This window comes from Taudactylus pleione, unplaced genomic scaffold (genome assembly GCF_031769625.1).
Source record: "Taudactylus pleione unplaced genomic scaffold, aTauple2 ptg000156l, whole genome shotgun sequence".
NCBI classification, from domain to species: Eukaryota; Metazoa; Chordata; class Amphibia; order Anura; family Myobatrachidae; genus Taudactylus; species Taudactylus pleione.
The window spans coordinates 10,631,603-10,650,979 of NW_028284558.1; the positions used below are offsets into that span (position 1 = coordinate 10,631,603).

Sequence of the window (19,377 nt, forward strand, 5' to 3'; positions counted from 1 at the left end):
TTACAGTATACTTAAAAAAGACAATGTTGACATGACAGCAATGTCAACATGCTGAATGTAGAAATTATGAACACGTCGACATGTTCAATGTTGATATGACTACCATATCGACATTCTTATGTCAACCTAGTGCATGCTCACGTTGTGAATGTCGACATTATGTACTCTACACCATACTTGCTGGGAGGCTCTCTGCCACCCCCCTCCTCCCGCCCCTGCAGGAGAGAGCAAATCTCCTGATGTGGCCGCCACCACCCCCCTCCCCTGCACCCCCCCCCCTTACCTGTCAGAAGCGGCGGTCCGGAGGGGTACAATGACGCTATTCATGCTGCTTTGCATTATTGTAGCACTGCCCACTGCTTTACAATGCTGAAAATTTTGCCATTGTATAGTGGGGCCGCAATGACGCAATTCCACACTCCTGCCCTCCCCGCCATTACCACCACCATGCACCCAGCAGTCAGAAAGTCCGCAACCAAGTACTTCACCCTTTTAGAGGTAGACTTACTAAAACCTCTAACAGGAAAGGTGGAGGTGTTGCCTAAAGAATAATGGAGCTATTATTTTCTGTAGTGTACTAGATAAATGATTGCTAGCATCTGATTAGCTAATATGGGCAACACCTCCACTTTTCTTTTATAAAAGTCTTAGTAAATCTGACCCTTACTGGCTCTGTCTATACACTGTGCACAACAAGGCCATGTAATAAAGTCAAGCTACGTAAGTATGTCCCTATCAGTCTGCCTTACGGAGATCTTAGGATTTTTCTATGGAACGTTATAGTTTTACAAAATAAAAATCAATGCAATATAATTACTCAGTAAAATGCACAGACTGCAACTTCATTAGTTATGTGATCTAAAGCAAAATGAGGTTACATTATTGGGTGATGTTATTATAGCTGGCACATACTACATATGCTATTCCAATATGTCTTTTTGTATAAAATGCACTTAATGAAATACTGCAGCCTCCATTCTGTACTATTTCTAATTGTCAGACAATATAGCAACATATGTTGTCTAAATAAAAATAAAAGAACTTAGATATATTAGATACGCTGTATAATGAGAGGAAATCATAAGTGTGACTGTGCGGTTATCAAGGTGATTTTATATGTTTCTCCATGTGGTGTTTTATTAGGCATGGATTCCTAATGGGTTTGTTTTAAAAGCAAATTGTACTAAGTGGTAAAAAAAATTAAGTAGCACTCAGACATGACGGTCATGTAGCCCATATTTATTCAGTAGAATACTGACAGGGGAATATAATTACAGGTGACAAAGGGGATTGTGGAGCTGATGTACTAAGCCTTGGAGAGAGATAAAGTGGAATGGAGATACCAACCAGTCATCTCCTAACTGTCATTTTCAAACACAGCCTGTAACATGGCAGTTAGACGCTGATTGGTTGGTACTTTATCTCTCTCCAAGGCTTAGTACATCCCCCCCGGTATGCCTACAAAAAATGAGTGTACTTTTCAGCTAAGCACTGCATTGGTTTGTTCCTTACTCTATCTGATCCAGCCTCTCCCACTATTGGATCCTTTCCCAATGACCTGTATCTGGAAGCTGTATTACTCTCCAGCTGTTCAAGAAGTCTCACAGGGAAATGTATCAAACCTTCTAAAGAGGTCAAAAGGAGAAGTTTTCAAAAACTACCAGCTTCTAACTATCATTGATCAAGTGCTGCATATTATTTACAATGATAGCTACTGTATAAGCTGATTGGTGCAAATGGCAACTTCTCCATCTGTCCTTTTTAGAAGGTTTGATACATCCCCCCCTCATCGTATTGAAACCTTTACAACAGAGTTTTTTTTCTCATACTGTGATCTGCAACACTGTACAACTCCTGGGCAATGGGAGGGCTCTGATGGAAGATAGGTCGGAAATATGATGGGGATTTCCAAAACTGGGTAACTTGGGTTGTCCACTTCTGGCAGACATCAGCGGTAAGAGTTTGAAGAGGGTGTGCACTTAATACAGTACATGGCTATAGCAGGGAATGAACAGCCACTTTAATGTTTGATCATTACTCTATCTAGTCAGATGATGACATACTGAGTTCTAGTGCCAACCAGAAAGTGCTATTTATGATTTTGCATTACTATAGTATCTATCAACATTTTCATTAGTAAACTGTCAGGAACATGTATGGTGTGGCCAAATCGGGGAGGCTCGGCCATGCCCCCTCCAGGGAAATAAATTACTAAATATTATAGAATGAGATTTAGAGGAAAAATTGATCTCTGATCAATCATAATCTAAATAAAGGATGCCAAAGTGAAAACCTGAATTTCAGACTGAATATTTTTAGTTAGCATTGGAGTTACAACACATATTGCATACATTTATTTTATTTTATTTGTTTCCTTTAGAAAATGCTTCCTCAGGAAAAGGAAATGTGCTTCATTTGTCAAAAGAAGGTTTACCCAATGGAATGCCTGGTGGTAGACAAGCAGATCTTTCATAAGAACTGCTTCTGTTGTAAACACTGTGCAAGTAAATTAAGGTGAGTGTTATTTTGCAGACTGTCAAAAACATCATTATCGAAATTAAAAAAGTTCTATTTGAAGCCCCTTTTCTATGTCTTGTCCATCCTATAATGACAATAATATACAGATGTCTCCTCATACATTATTGCCACAGTCGCATCAAACGGTATGCAGTCGGGAAGCCGGCGGACCTAATCCCGACAGCCGGCTTCCCGACTGCTTAATCCCAGTGAGGGTTAAATGACCGGCATCTACACCTAGACGCCTGTCATTTTACCGACGCTGGGAGACCGGCGCCCGGCAACCCGATCGAAGTAATGCCGGGCACCGCTGCGGACAGCCGCGGGGGAGAGGGTTAGGTTTAGGGCTCCCGGGGGGGGACTTAGGGTTAGGCACCCCCCGGGAGGTTAGGGTTAGGCTAGGGGGAGGGTTAGGGTTAGGCACCCCCCCGGAGGACTTAGGTTTAGGTGGTGGGGAAGGGGGGGTTAGATTTAGGCACTTAGAGGGGGGATTAGGGTTAGGCACTGGGGGGAAGGTTAGGGTTAGGCACCCCTAAGGAGGGTTAGGGTTAGGGGGTAGAATTAGGTTAGGGAATACTTACCTGGGGACAATCGGAATTTTCATCCTGTTCGGACAGCCGCTGTCGGGATTTGAACCGCCGGCCAGGGGTCCGGCGGTTAATCGTACCAATTCCCATCAAACGGCCCTTCGCGGTGTGACTCGGCTTGTACTGAGCATCTTTTTCACTAGAATGTGTGCCTTAGTCACAATCTAATAAGACAAATCCACTTAACGAGATTGCACTGATTAATTCGATATGTGACACTTGTACATCTGTGTGCGAATGAGTTTAAATTGGTATACGTGCTATTAAGCAGTGACCGCAGCTTTTTTTCACGCCAAGTTACGTTGTGCTTCATCTGCACTTGTACATAATTAAAACAAATTCCTTTGCGGTTAAAGTAGCAGCCTGGCATCTCTGGTCAGGGTTGTAAAAAGTTCGGCCAGGCCAGGGTACTGTTCAGGGGCATCACCTAATCGCAGGAGGCGTGGCCATACCCCCTTAGATTTTCTTTTTTTTAAAGTATTTACAACACCAAACTCAGAGCCCCTCAGCTAGGGGCAAATCCAACTGACATAATAAGTCATATCACAGCATACTTGTACACACTTAGGGCCTGATTCAGAGCTGAACGCCCACAGCTATAGCGAGCGTCCATAATGGTGGTCGCGATGGTCAAGACCATCGCGACCATCGGGCTTGCGACGAGACCCTTGCGCTAGGGTCTCACTGCAGCAAGCCTTGGAGTGCTTTTGGCTCTATCAGAGCCAAAATCACTCCCACTGACATCACTAGTGATGTCAGTGTGGCCGGCTTCAGATGGTAGGCGTTCCCATGGGAACGCCTCCGTCTGGCAGGCACGCCCCCGGCACGCCCACCAAAGGGGGCGTGCTGTCAATCAACATCGACAGCATGCCCCCTTTGGTGCGAGACCCGGAGCGATGGAGAGCCCGTCGCTCGCCGGGTCTCGCGCATGCGCACGACGGAGCTCCCTCCGTCGTGCGCATGCGCAGTGGGGGAACATCGACCCGCTTGCGAGCATACTGAATGACCCCCTTAGTTCTTGTACAGTTAGTAGTTCAGTAGTGACACACACAGTATATTTGTAATATATATTATCCTCAAATACAGGGATTTCTCACCACTTTTACTCTCCTGTCCATAAGGTAACTCCTTGTTATATTTAGCATTTCAACGATTTTATATTTTTTCAATAAATATTTTTTTTTACACAGAAGAGATAATTACAGTTCTGAGTTAAAATAGTGGTATCTGGCTGGGATTAAGAACTTTCCCATTCAAACTCAGTAGTGCAGGAATGACTTTCACATTGATCTTGGGATAAGGAGCTTAAAATGTATTCCAATGACTATAAGGAGAACGTGTTGCTGCTCATTGCAAAATACCTAGAGCATGAAGATTGCTATGTCTGTTGATACACTCAGGATACGGTAATGAAAATGTAAACAGCAGTTGACTCAAAGTGTATAGTAAAGAATTTTGATGTTTTTAGTGGGTGATTAGGAATGAAATGGGATGGGAGGCCCATGGTTTAAACTGTACTCATCTAATGGCAGTCTTAATCAGTCACAGGATAATTAAGTAAGAAAACAAAGATATTAAAATAATATATTTTGGCTTTTTTTTATACTTTGAGTAAATGTGTAGCACATCTTCATTGTCTATGTTCATCTGCTGTTCATCTGGATGTCTTGTTCAAAAAGGAGAAAACCGCACTAGTGTATGACCCTCTCCTTAAGATAACATCCAGCTTGATTAAGCTTTGGTGCGAAACCTACATTGGTACGTGGCAGTAATACAAAGTTAAAAACAGAAGGGAAATGCCCCTGAACATCCCTATTTAGAACTGTGATCAAAAAAGATTGCTGATTGTTACTCTCAGATCCTCACCGCTTTAATGGGCTGAATGTATGCCAGATGTTTGATTAATACATTATACAGCCTTTTGCTCAGTTGTAAATACAAAGTGCTATTTAACTAGGATCCACAGCACTGAGTGAATGTGCAGCTTATTACTTGTCCAGCGATTAACAGAAACCAGAGAGATTAAGCTGTTTTTAAGTGCTGCTTATTACTGAGGATAATAGTTAAACTTACATTGTCACTACTCTATTCCTTAGGGCAGTGGTTCCCAAACTGTGCACCATGGCACCCTGGGGTACCTTGGGACACTTGCAGGGGTGCCTCAGGTTGGTGGTCCAGCACCAAATCAAATTATTTATGGTCAATTTAGTGTAAATATGTTGATAAATAGAAGCACAAACCTGTCCACCACCACATAACTGAACCTGAGGATGACAGTTAAGCACCATTTACTTAATTTACTACTTTACTACATTTCTTTCATAATTTCTCAATAACAAACCTGAACTTAGGGGTGCCGTGAAAACAATGCTGATACTCTAGGGCGCCGTAACTCAAAAAAGTTTGGGAACCACTGCCTTAGGGTATAAAAACACCCAGCAATTATTATTCTGTTTATTTAGTCTGTAACAACATCTCTGTGACTATTTAGCCATAGAAGAAAATAAAGTGATCTTAGCAGGGTGTGTCCACTATACATCACACAATAAAGTTTATACCCCTTTTACACCAGAGCTAAAACCCGGGATATTGCAGGGTTAACCCGGGTAGCTTCTTGGTGTAAAAGGGGACAGGGACGGTTTCCCAGGTGGAGTGACCCAGCAATCCGAACCCAGGTAACTTGCAGGGTTTAACACGGGAATGACCAGTGAAACACTGCAGCATAAACAGCGCGATCCGGGTCACAATGACCTGGAGCGCACCGCATGACGGCCGATTGGCCGGCTTCAGTGGCGCTTGGAGATTACGTCATCTTCAAGCACCCACTTCCGCGCCGGAAGAGCTGGGTCACTGCAGATCCAGCTCCGGTGTGAACAGCACTGACTCGAGAATATCCTGGGTCGGCACCGGATAAATTCTGGATTTAATCCGGTTTGGAACCCTGTTCCAATCTCCAGGTCAGACCCGGAATTTAGGTATAAAAGCGGTATGAGTGTTGGCTATACACCTGACACTACTGGGTGTAAAACACTGCTACTAATTGTTTTGATGTGATTGTACTGTAATTCTGAGGGATAGATAGATAGAATAAGTTATTAGCAATCACAATTATCAATAAATGTTTTTCTATCTGTCTTGTTCTGATTGGGTCAGTAAAATTAGACATGCATTGAAATAGAGGACAGATCTTGATCATAGTTGACTATATCTGGTTTATTACTAATTTGAGATATACTGCAGGAATACAGCTCAGGAAATAAAGTGCTACAATCCCAGGTTATTAAACAACATACTGGTACACATATTATTTATTCTTGAGGCTAGTTGCAACATTTGTTGCAATAATAGCAAGTCACTGGTGGCTGAAGGATACAGAGGGCCTGATTCAGACCCGTTCGCTATATGCATGCGCTCGCAGCGGCCCGATGTTCTGTGTATGCGCACGCCTTGTTCTGCGCGTGCGCAAACTACTCACTGCGATCCCATACGGCTCGCTTGCCCTGCAAAGACAGCCCAGTGTAATGAGTGACAGGAGAGGCCGTTTGTGGGTGGTAACAAGGGCAGGACACTAATAACGGGGGGTTGGAGATGCGAACGCAGGTGTGCCTGAGTGTTTCAACGCCATTTTAGAGGCGTGCATAATTAACAGGCAGTGTCATAGTACACGTCACTTGCCTTTTATTTACACTGATTTCCTCGCAATGCTTGCGGTAGGGTAAAGCTACCTCAAGCACTGCATTCACATCCGATGGTGCTCGATGTACGAATGTTTTAATAAACTTCCTGGAGATGACGTGTTGCTGGTGGGTGGCTCTGCCTGTGCGATTGGGCGTACGCATACACAAAGTGGCCACTCGCTAAGACATGGTGGGCGTGCTTATGCCTTGGTGAGCGATCGCTTCCCGTGGCGTCACTTTGACAAATTTGCATACGCATCCAGTGAACATACGCAGATAGCGAATGGGTCTGTATCAGGCTCAGAGTCTTTTTGAGACCAATTTATTTGTAATAGGACTATTTATCCCAGTGAATACAATTAATTATCAGTGTATTGTTGTAATAATCCTGCCATGCATTTTAAGAATATTTTCTCACCTTACTTTCTTGAACATTATACAATGTACAGTGCATCCGGAAAGTATTCACAACGCTTCACTTTTTCCACATTTTGTAATGTTACAGCCTTATTCCAATATGGAATAAATTAATTTTTGTCCTCAAAATTCTACACACAGTACCCCATAATAACAACGTGTAAAAAGTTTTTTTTGATTTTTGCAAATTTAATTAAAAAAAAAACCACTAAAAAATAACATGTACATAAGTATTCACTGCCTTTCCCATGAAGCTCATAATTGAGCTCAGGTGCATCCTGTTTCCACTGAGCATCCTTGAGATGTTCCTACAGCTTAATTGGAGACCACCTGTGGTAAATTCAGTTGAGTGGACTTGATTTTGAAAGGCATACACCTGCCTATATAAGGTCCCACACTTGACACTGCATGTCAGAGCACAAACCAAGCATGAAGTCCAAGGAATTGTCTGTAGACCTCCAAGACAGGATTGACTCAAGACACAGATCTGGGGAAGGGTACAGAAAAATATCTGCTGCTTTGAAGGTCCCAATGAGCACAGAGGCCTCCATCATCTGTATATGGAAGAAGTTCAGAACCACACTCTTCCTAGAGTTGGCTGGCCGTCTAAACTGAGCAATTGGGGGAGAAGGGCCCTAGTCAGGGAGGTGAACAGGAACCCGATGGTCACTCTTTCAGAGCTACAGCATTCCTCTGTGGAGAGAGGAGAACCTTTCCAGAAGGAAAACCATCTTTGCAGCAATCCACGTCACTTGCCTTTTATTTACACTGATTTCCTCGCAATGCTTGCGGTAGGGTAAAGCTACCTCAAGCACTGCATTCACATCCGATGGTGCTCGATGTACGAATGTTTTAATACACTTCCTGGAGATGACGTGTTGCTGGTGGGTGGCTCTGCCTGTGCGATTGGGCGTACGCATACACAAAGTGGCCACTCGCTAAGACATGGTGGGCGTGCTTATGCCTTGGTGAGCGATCGCTTCCCGTGGCGTCACTTTGACAAATTTGCATACACATCCAGTGAACATACGCAGATAGCGAATGGGTCTGTATCACTCTCAGAGTCTTTTTGAGACCAATTTATTTGTAATAGGACTATTTATCCCAGTGAATACAATTAATTATCAGTGTATTGTTGTAATAATCCTGCCATGCATTTTAAGAATATTTTCTCACCTTACTTTCTTGAACATTATACAATGTACAGTGCATCCGGAAAGTATTCACAACGCTTCACTTTTTCCACATTTTGTAATGTTACAGCCTTATTCCTGTATATTAGAGTGGCAAGACGGAAGCCACTCCTTAGTAAAACGCACATGGCAGCCCACCTGGAGTTTGCCAAAATGCACCTGAAGGACTCTCTGGTCTGATGAGACAAAGATTGAACTCTTTGGCGTGAATGCCAGGCATTATGTTTGGAGCAAACCAGGCACCGCTCATCACCAGGCCAACACCATCCCTACAGTGAAGCATGGCGGTGGCAGCATCATGCTATGGGGATGTTTTTCAGTGGCAGGAACTGGGAGACAAGTCAGGATAGAGGGAAAGATGAATGCAGCAATGTACAGAGACATCCTGGATGAAAACCTGCTCCAGAGCGCTCTTCACCTCAGACTGGGGTGACGGTTCATCTTTCAGCAGGACAGTGACCCTAAACACACAGCCAAGATATCAAAGGAGTAGCTTCAGGACAACTCTGTGAATGTCCTTGAGTGGCCCAGCCAGAGTTGAATCCAATTGAACATCTCTGGAGAGATCTGAAAATGACTGTGCACCGACGCTTCCCATCTGACCTGATGGAGCTTGAGAGGTGCTGCAAAGAGGAATGGGTGAAACTGCCCAAAGATAGGTGTGCCAAGCTTGTGGCATCATATTCCAAAAGACTTGCCAAAAGGTGCATCAATAAAGTATTGAGCAAAGGTTGTGAATACTTATGTATGTGTGATTTGTTAGTTGTTTTTTTAAATTAAATTTGAAAAAATCTCAAAAAAACTTTTTACACGTTATCATTATGGGGTATTGTGTGTAGAATTTTGAGGCAAAAATAAATTTATTTCATTTTGGAATAAGGCTGTAACATAACAAAATGTGGAAAAAGTGAAGCATTGTGAATACTTTCCGGATGCACTGTATGTAGGGTTATATTGGTGTTATGATTTTATAAATTATATTATAATTATATATAATTATATTAATTTTTAAACAAGATAATAAAAGTTATATTTTCATTTGTTGTGACCTAGTGCACCATCAAACATCTTTTGCTGTTGCCAAATGTTCATCTGGATGTCCTCAGTTGTAATATGAGTGGGGACAGAAAAACCTGTACAGTATTTTATCTATTTATTACCAGTTATTTATTTATTGCACACATATTCCGCAGCGCTGTACAGAGTATATTTTACCATTCACATCTGTCCCTGCCCAATGAAGCTTACAATCTATATTCCCTACCACATGCTCACAAACATACACACTATGGTCAATTTTATGGGGAGCCAATAAACCTACCAGTATATTTTTGGAGTGTGGGAGAAACCGGAGTACCCGGAGGAAACCCACGCAAGCACAGGGAGAATATACAAACTCTACACAGGGCCATAGTGGGAATTGAACTTCAGTGCTGTGAGGCAGTAACGCTAACCATTACACCATCTGTGCTGCCATGATAGAAGCATGACACACACTCACACTGTAGGACTCCTGCTTTCTAACACAAAAAGCCACAACCAGGACCCTCATGTCATTTTTTCCATCTATTGTTTCCCAATGAGCACCAACAGGAATGTTATCAGTGATTACAGCCTACTCCCAAATCTGCACCACACCTGTTATCCACATACATACATGTAACATACACACTCCAATCCAATCAGCTCCTGACTGTCATGCTGCAGGCTGTTTGACAAATGACAGTAGGAGCTGACAGTAGCTCCAATAAAACTAATGCAGGATGTCTTTGTATGGCGCTCAGACATCCAGCTTGGGGAAAAGTATGTTGAAATTGAGCTGATTTGGGGCAATTATTAATTCATAAGGTGCCACAAGGGTTCCTCACTAGGGGATACAACTCACAGCAAGAAACAAGTACAGATGTGCCCTCTGGCCGTCTTTAAACCTCATGCTGTGAGATGCCCGGTGAGACTGAGATGCTCCCAGGCGAGTAGCGTGGCATATTTTACTTACAATTTTGCATCTTAGTCACATGGCAGTCCCAGCAAAAAGCCACTCACGGTGTACCAGAGACGCTAGACTGAGGCCCTGATTCAGCACAGGACGGAATTACAAAGCTACACGCAAGCTGCTTGGGGAATTCCGTCCTGCAGTTATGGTAATGCAGAAGGAGGCATCACGCCTCCTGTGTGTATTACTTTTCCGAGCTGCGTCTAAGGATGCAGCATTGGTTAATCTGCGATAACATCGGCCGGCTGAGTGAGGTCACGCATGGGGTCACGCAAGCCGGCCGCTGCAGATACAACAAAGCAGCCAGGAAATCTCAGCCGACAGAGATCCTGGCCTCTTCAAACCCAACGGCGGCAGCACACCTCCGTTTTGGGAAACGGAGGCCTCGCCGCCCCCTTCCCATCCATAGACCTCAGCAGGCTGTCAATCACTGACGGTCTGCTGCCACTCTGCGTGCGATCACACAGGGCCTGTACTGCACATGCGCAGTATAGGTCTGCCACTTATACAGATTCCCGACCATCAGGAATCTGCATTCAGCAGTGCACGCTGAACAAGGCCCAGTGAGATTAATGGTAACGGCATTGGCTTTACACATGTACAAAGTTGCAGATGAAGCACAAAGAAACTCGTCGTGAGGAAAAGCTGCTCCCGCTTGTATTGGTGCTTTTTTTACACAGATTTAGACTCAGTCACAGACAAATGTACAAAGGTAACAAATCCCAGTGGTCAGTGTACGCTAGCAATGTAGCTTTGTTGCTTCCAGGGGTGTAGTACAATACATTTGCATTCAGAATATCGTCAGGTTCTGAATGTCGACAGTCAACATGGACATTAGCTTGACAAGCAATATCTCGACATTTACAAATGTTAACATGGTTAAAATGTTGACATGTTCATTATGTCAACATGTGACAAGTCAACACCGGAATGTCAACATACAGTTTTTAACATATTTTAGCCAAAAATGTACTGTACTGTTAAATGTCAACATTATAAACATGAAATTCATTTCGACATCCAGAACCTATCGACATTCTGGTGTTGAAATTCTGACTGTTTCTGAATTTTGGCATAGTGACTCCATAGTGGATACCGCTCCCAGTTTTTCTAAGTATGTGAATAAGATGCATATTTTGAGCAAAAAAAAGAGCTGGCACGGGACCTGGTGTGCCTAGAGGAGATATTTGGCACAACTTGTGCCACAGTATAAAAGGACGGGTTGCAGTTAATATCCCTACAATCGGGATACTGCTGAATTCCCGGCGCCGGAATCGCGATCACCGACAGGGGACCGGCGTCGGAATCCCTACATGACTGGGGATGCCGATGTCGGAATCCCGATCGTAAGGAGACCGGGGTAAGGTAAGTATCAGCCGCGGGGGGGGGGAGGGTTAGGTTTAGGCACCCCAGGGGGACTTTGGGTTAGGCTGCAGGAGGATGGAAGGTAGGGTTAGGCTCCAGACAGGGGGGATTAGGTTCAGGCACTACCAGGGGGAGGTTAGGGTTATTCACTAGGTAAGGCACTTCCTGGGAGGGTTTGAGTGTGGTGTAGGGAGGGTTAGTATTAGGGTACAAAAAAGAAAGGTTAGGGTAAGGGGGCAAATAGGACTGGGGAACAGTACTCACCGTTTCCCTGTTGGGATTCCAACCATCCGGATGCCGATGTCACTGTACTGACAGCCGGCATCTCCTCTGTCGGTATATAATACAGTTTCCAAAAGGACACATCTGTACAGACTAATACAGACAGTGTATAACTTCACATAGATACATAATTAAAGTGTGCAATTAGAATAATTAAATAGAAAAGATAAAGGGTAGAGGGCCTTGCTCATAAGAACTTACAATCTCCTTGTCAGTTGTGACGCTGACAAGGCCTTTGATAGGGTGTCGTGGGACCACCTATTACGCATCTTCCAGTTACAAAATTTTGGCCCTGACTTTATCACATTATTTAAAACAATATATCGTACCCCTATAGCTTTCTTAACAGTTAACGGCCTGAATACTTCATCTATTAGATTACATAGGGGCACCCGACATGGTTGTCCCTTATCCCCTTTATTATTTAACCTGGCTATAGACCCTCTTATTCGTACCTTTTTGTTATGCCAAGAATGGCAAAGAATAAATATCGGAAATAGCACTTTGAAAGTCTCCGCGTATGCAGATGACTTATTATTGTATTTTGAGAATCCACATTCTGCTATACCTAAACTTCTTCATATCTTGAAAGATTTTCACATCATCTCCGGTTTTTTGATAAATTATAATAAAACAGAGGCCTTAGCTATACACTTGGACGCCACCAAAAATTGGAAAGATTCTTTCCCATTTAAATGGGCCAAGACATCTCTGAAATACCTGGGCCTTAATATACCGGCACATCCCTCGGTACTATATTCAGTTAATTTCCCCGCTCTAATACAACGTACACTTTTAGATTTTAAAAAATGGAAGCACCTCCCACTCTCATATCTCGGCAGGTGTCAGTTAATTAAAATGATATCCTTTCCCAGGATTTTATATTTTTTTCAGATGCTCCCCTTGCTTCCTTTGGAGTCTGACTTAAAATTAATTAACAAGGCGATCAGCAGGTTTATTTGGGCGGACAAAAAACCCAGGATCTCACTATTCAAACTCAGCCAACCACCTACCTTAGGCGGAATTAATCTCCCTTGTTTAAAATCCTATGCTATTGCGTCAAATTACCGATATGCAAACGATTGGATTAGAGGAACAAATGGATTTGCTGATACACTAATAGAGCAGTCTTTTAGTGTCGAGACTCCACTAGCTAGTTTGTTACACACACGACCCTCGTCTTTCCCACCCCACGTTGAACAAAACCTACTACTTCATACCACATGCATGGCTTGGAGACGAGCCAGAACCCAAATGACAGTCCCTCCTAATGTCTCCCTGTTCCTTCCTATAGGTCATGACCCTGGGTTTGATGCTGGTTTTTTAACACAGATTTTCAAAACCTGCAACACACAGGGACTGCGATATATATATCAGTTACTAGACTTATCCACCATGACTATTTACTCTCACAACCAAATACAGGAAAAATTTCCCTGTATCCAAATTCCGTTATTCATATATTTCCAAATACGTAGTTATGTCAATACCTTACTCACTAAAATTCCCACTACTTCTGGGAAAAGTGGTTTGGATGATGTGCTGTCTCGCTGCTCCTCTATGTCATTTTCCACTTCTATGCTATACACTTATATACGCCGGGAAATAAATCTGGGGGTGGAAACTATGGGACTCGCTAAATGGCACTCCACATTCCCTGACATACCCCTATCTACCATTCTAAAATCTTTTGTTAGACTTAATAAGCAACTAATTTCAGCTTCGTATGCTGAAATGCAATACAAATTATTACATCGCACCTATTTCACTCCCAAATTAAGATTCATTACAGGTACTTCCACAGACTCAAACTGCTTTAAATGTGGTCAACCTGATGCGGATCTAATGCATTGTATGTGGCACTGTGCGGAGGTACAGAGGTTCTGGTCTTTAGTACACACACACATATATATCTACCACACTGGGAATTGCTTTTGAATTAACACCTGAGTGGGCTATGTGGGATATTGTACCATCATCTGGGTCATCCTGTCCCCCTAGAGGTGCCCGTCTACTACTAGCAAAGATTGCAGCAGCTGCAAAAAAAATCATATTATCCCAATGGATTTCCACTGACACTTTAACGCTTAATCTTTTACAACCTAGAATTACGTACCTATTTAATATGGATTGGCTAGAATTATCCCTTAATAAAGACAAGGAGGCAGAGAAATTCTTTAATATCTGGCTTCCATATGTTCATACATTAACACCTCAGGTTAAAGACACGATCCGTGCCGCAGTCCAACTCACAGCTTATCCTCAGGTGGACCACCATTTTAAATCCTGTAAAGATACGTTCCTCGTGGATAGATTGTATTATACATTACTGTTGTATTCCTACTGATGTCTTGTAATTTTTTGACCAACATGCTACGTTGTTGATTGCAGTGTTACAATAAAAATATGTTTCAAAAAAGAACTTACAATCTATAGAGGGCAATGACTTTTCCCTAGCACTTCAAGTTGTCATTAGCATTTTTAAACTTGCACATAAAATAAGTATGGGCTATGTGTACACTATGTTCAGTCAGTATTTTTACATAAAGTTGAATTTGGGTCTAAGTATATGATTACTCTTAAGATGTTTCCTCTGGTTCTTTACAGCTTAGGAAGTTATGCATCTCTTCATGGAAATATATACTGCAAACCCCACTTTAAACAACTCTTCAAATCAAAAGGAAATTATGATGAAGGTTTTGGATACAAACCCCATAAAGCGCTGTGGAACCCTAACACAAAAGCTAAAGATGACAATCCCCCAGCGGAAAGGCAAGGAAAAAATAAAACTGAGTCAAGCAAAGCGAGTCCTCAAGGCCTGCAAACAAATGAAGAACAAAGCATTTTAGATGATAACAACTTGAAGCTCTCCAGTGAAAGAGGTAAACTGAGCATCACATGGCCCCCATCAGCAGAGAGTTCTAAGCAGAGTTCTACGGTTGAGAAAGTTATTGGAAACAGACCAAAATGGCCTCCAGATGACGGAATGAACCATGGAGATGGGGTAAGACCACCCCCAGAAGGAGGGGAACAAGGCAAACATGAAAGTGAAAAACCAACTAATATTTGGAATGAGGAAATGAAAGTTTCTAGACTGGATATAGAAAGTGAAGTTGACCAGGGGGGTATAGATGGAGTTCAACATTTTACAAGCAACTTGAACAGGAGGGAATGTTCTAGAACGAGTGCGGAATGTTTGGAAAAAGTTGAAAATAAAAATACGAATGGTCTATTGAAGGTCACCAAAATTGATGGAAATGATGCAGAAAACCAAACAAACCACAACAGTTCATAATAGTAATAATAATAATAACAATGATAATAATAATCACATCAATTGCGATATGTATTATTGAAAACTTTTGCATGAAGAAAGTACACAATATACAGCTGAATCAAAAAGTACACAACCAGCAGAGGAACAAAAAGCTGAGACTTGATGAAATGCAGAGCTTTGCGCTGTTTTTGGTGACAGCAGCTATTTTACAGAATATTTAACAATGAAAATCCAACAATATGAGACAGGTGACACGAGTTCGCCAGAAAATATTCCTCATGTTTCTGAAGAATCTTTCTGCCTAGATCCTGTTACAAATAAGACTATAGATTCAGAGAAAAGTGAAGCTGTAATATCTCTGAAGAAAGAAATGACAGAAACAATTGTTCTGCATGGCTTGTCAACACAGCCTCTCATTCCTGAGAAGCCTAATGTATGTGGTTTGCAGGGCAATGTTATAAATGAGCCATGTGCTATAGGTAGGGAGCCAATTCTGCAAAGTACATTCAGCCAAGGTTTGAAAAGAATAACAGTGAAAGACTGTGATGCATGACTGCAAAACATGGAATATACAGTGTTACAGCCTTCAACCAATGTTCCAAGGCATTGTTTGGGAAAGAAACAAATATTCTTCACTAGTTTTTTAGCCTTCAATGTATGAATGTCCTGTAAAGGATCAGAAGTGTTATGTAGAATATTAAATTGAAAATGTATAGTATGCTACTTATACAAATTGATCCTAATGTAACCATTTTGAAACAGTTGGCACCTTTTATTACATTCTGGCTTACTTTTGTATTTTTCACTAATACCTTTATATCATCTAAGCAGAATTATATATATTTTTTTTTTTCCATTGGACAATTAGAGCATCAAAAATAAATAACTCTGGATGATGTAAAGACTTTGATGAAAAATGCAGAAGCAAGAAATATGCAGCATTAAAAGTTGCAACAGATCATATACAAATCAAACCAGTATATGAATGTCAGCTGAACGTGAAATACCTATTTGAAGATCACCATATTATTCTTTAATTAACCTATGTGCTATTATTATTGTTATCATTATTATTACTATATGTTATTTGTAGGTTGCACCAATACTCCATAGTGCTGTAGAGAGGACATAAAAAACATGATAAATGGCCATACAAATTAGATAAGTACTGTTATAGCAGACTAAAACAGTGCTGGTAAATTTTAACTTCTACCCCTTTTACACCAAAGTCCCGGGTCCGACCCAGGATTTGGAACACGTTTCCAACCCGGATCAAACCCCCTTTTACACTGCGGCGCCGACCCGGGCACCGTTCACACCGGAGCCGGGTCGGCTCCCCGGCGCAGGTGAGCAGCGCTTCTTACCCTCCCCTTCCACGACCCCCTTACCTTACTCCGAAGCGGTCCGGAGGCACGGAGGGTGGGTGGAGTATGCTGCTTCGTTCTGGTTGGCCCTGCAGTGGACACTTGGAGATGATGTTATCTCCAAGAGCCACTGAAGCTGGCCAATTGGGCCCGTGCTCAACCCTGCAATCCAGCCGGGTCAGATCCTCGGGTCACTGGACCCGGGTTGTTCCGTTTACACTGACAAAAATCCCGGGTTGATGAGCGTTCACATGCATCAAGACGTGATTTTTTTAGTCGGTGTAAAAGGGGTATTACCATTTTTTTAACCTTCTATACAAAGTATTAGGCAGTATTCATCTGCAGTTATTTTCAATGAAGAGAAAGAATAAAACATGAATTTGGGGAGTTTGTGATTGTATACAAAATGTTGTGGCATGACTTTCTTGGAGATACAGTATATAAAGAATGTTGTTTCATGTTTTGGTTTCTGATATAGTAATAAGCACCTGGTGTGCCTAAGAGACTAAATGGTAATATAATATGTTTTTCATACCATATAGGACATAATATGTACATTGGATTTATCAGAATGATGTTGAGAGTTTGTTGTTTGTTTTTTTGTTTTTTTACAAAATCAATTCTACATAGTAAAGATATTGACTCAGACACAAACAAATATGTTTGACTATTATACTATAGCTAAACAAAATAACTAGACCTTTAGAACATAATATCACATAAACAAAAATGTAATGTAAAATATCTAATGTATAAATGCTGCGAGTGTCTGTCAATTTAACAAAACTATCAAATGATACAAAAAAGGAAATGAACAAAATGAAATTACACTTAATTATCAGTGGGTCAGGAACCTACAAACAAACTGCTTGGAAGATAGTGAGTGTAGACATTGCTAAATTACATTTATTTTGCTGGTAAACTACTGTAGGTACTTATACTAAATATTAGGTGTGCAGTACTTTCTTTTCAGAAAATGGGTTTTGTCAGTGGAAACATATGTTAGTTGAATGGAAACTTCCAGATACAAGTGAGATTCTTCTAATCCAGATTTGGTACGTTACTCGTCTGTGTGGATATATTTTTGTACATACATTTCAACAAGGTCTTCCTAAATGTAAACTTTGATTTAAATAAAAAAAGCACATTTAACTGTGCAGGAAATTGTAAACATACTAAGAATACTCTTGATTCTCATTTTGTTAGGATTTGAATGTAAAATAAAGAACAATAAGCTAACTGGGCAGAAAGCTTCTGCAACCACCATCAACCAATCAAAACTGTGAATTTCTATTACAGCTACAAAATAAAAGCAAAACTATTTTGAACAATTACTTTAGTCTTCATAATGTTATGGCCATCATGGAGACTTAGGCAACCATACTAGCTTGGGGCATCCCATCTCCTTTTCTGTTTGTTAAAAAAGAACACATAAAAGTGGCTAGGGTAATCCAGGCCTCTCTGTATCTAATGGCCTCTTGGTGGGGTCCTAAGATGCACAATGGATGATGTGGCTATGCCACCAAAATAATGACAGACTGTAAAATGCCCACCTGCCCCTCAAAGCTAGGATTATTGGACAAGTAGTATATATGTGTATGTAGAAGTTAAACAGGCCCAGCAGAAAGAGAGGAGCGGAGTGCCGCATAGGACTATCAGCCCTTCAAGGAACTTATAAGCATAACATTGGGTTTTATATTAAAAATGATCAGAATGGGCCCCTACCATTCCAGAGATAACTCCCATGTGCCTCTGTAACAGCTAATGTTTCTATAGCTGGCAGGAGTATATGGAACTTCTGTACTTCCATCCTGTACATCATGGAATATTGTGTGTAAAGAGCATTGATTGGAGGGTTTCAACAGCTTCCCAGTCAATGCTCTTTGCATGCAATTAGCCCCCATGTATTCTATGTGTTGTGCTAATTGCAACATATGTCAATGTGTATATATTGTTAGTGTTTCTCATAAAAATTAATTAATCAGTGGAAGAAATGTTAATTAAGCTGTGCCAAACTTTGGCTGAGTAAGACTGCAGTATGTTGTATAATTACACCACTTTCGGCTCATAATACATACAGTATATGAAGCTACTGTATTCTTGGCTCAAAGCAATTTTTCTACTTTAAACAACCTTAATGTGTAGCTGGAGCTTACGCATATTAGAATGAGGTCACTTTGAAAGTTGAACCAATATTTACGAGTGTTTCCTATAAATGCAGTATAAACCAGTAACATCAGTGATGTCACTAGTTCCTAGAGTATTGATGGGCCGTATTGTGACAAATATTTTATTAGCTATGAAATGACTTCCTCCACGGTATGTAGTCAATGAACAAATTTTTAAATTTTGTTTCCATTCACCTCATTTGGAAAAATCTTGTAATGAATTATACGTGATATCATCATCTGAACGGTTGCTTTGTGCAGTCTCCAAGTTCTGATATAATTATAGTATTACTAACATCAGTAAAAAAATTGCTGTTATATATCTCATGTTCTCCTTATTCCAGGGTTATTTCACATTTCCACTGACTAAACCCATGTGTTTGTGATGCCCTTATTATAGTGCTATTTTATTTTGCATGAAACGGTGAGATGTATTTGACTATTAGTTATACACAATAAAACATAATTTTGCAAAATCCGGGACTGTGGTCTTTCCTTAAAAATAAGTAATATCACTCAGGATTTATGTGACTACCA

At 41.3% G+C, this 19,377-nt stretch overlaps 1 protein-coding gene across 5 annotated transcripts in view; it reads left to right on the forward strand.

Annotated features, from left to right (window-relative positions):
• Window positions 1-19,377, forward strand: part of XIRP2 (xin actin binding repeat containing 2) — a 304,492-nt gene that overhangs the window by 191,059 nt on the left and 94,056 nt on the right. For 3 of the 5 annotated variants that reach the window (XM_088474846.1, XM_088474848.1, XM_088474847.1), the window contains 2 exons: window positions 2,381-2,514; window positions 14,639-14,727. In XM_088474846.1, coding sequence (XP_088330972.1) covers window positions 2,381-2,475 — 95 coding nt within the window. In that variant the 3' untranslated portion in view covers window positions 2,476-2,514; window positions 14,639-14,727. Of the gene's footprint in view, window positions 1-2,380; window positions 2,515-14,638; window positions 14,728-19,377 lie in introns of those variants that run through there. The other 2 variants (XR_015878805.1, XR_015878806.1) reach the window with 1 other exon arrangement.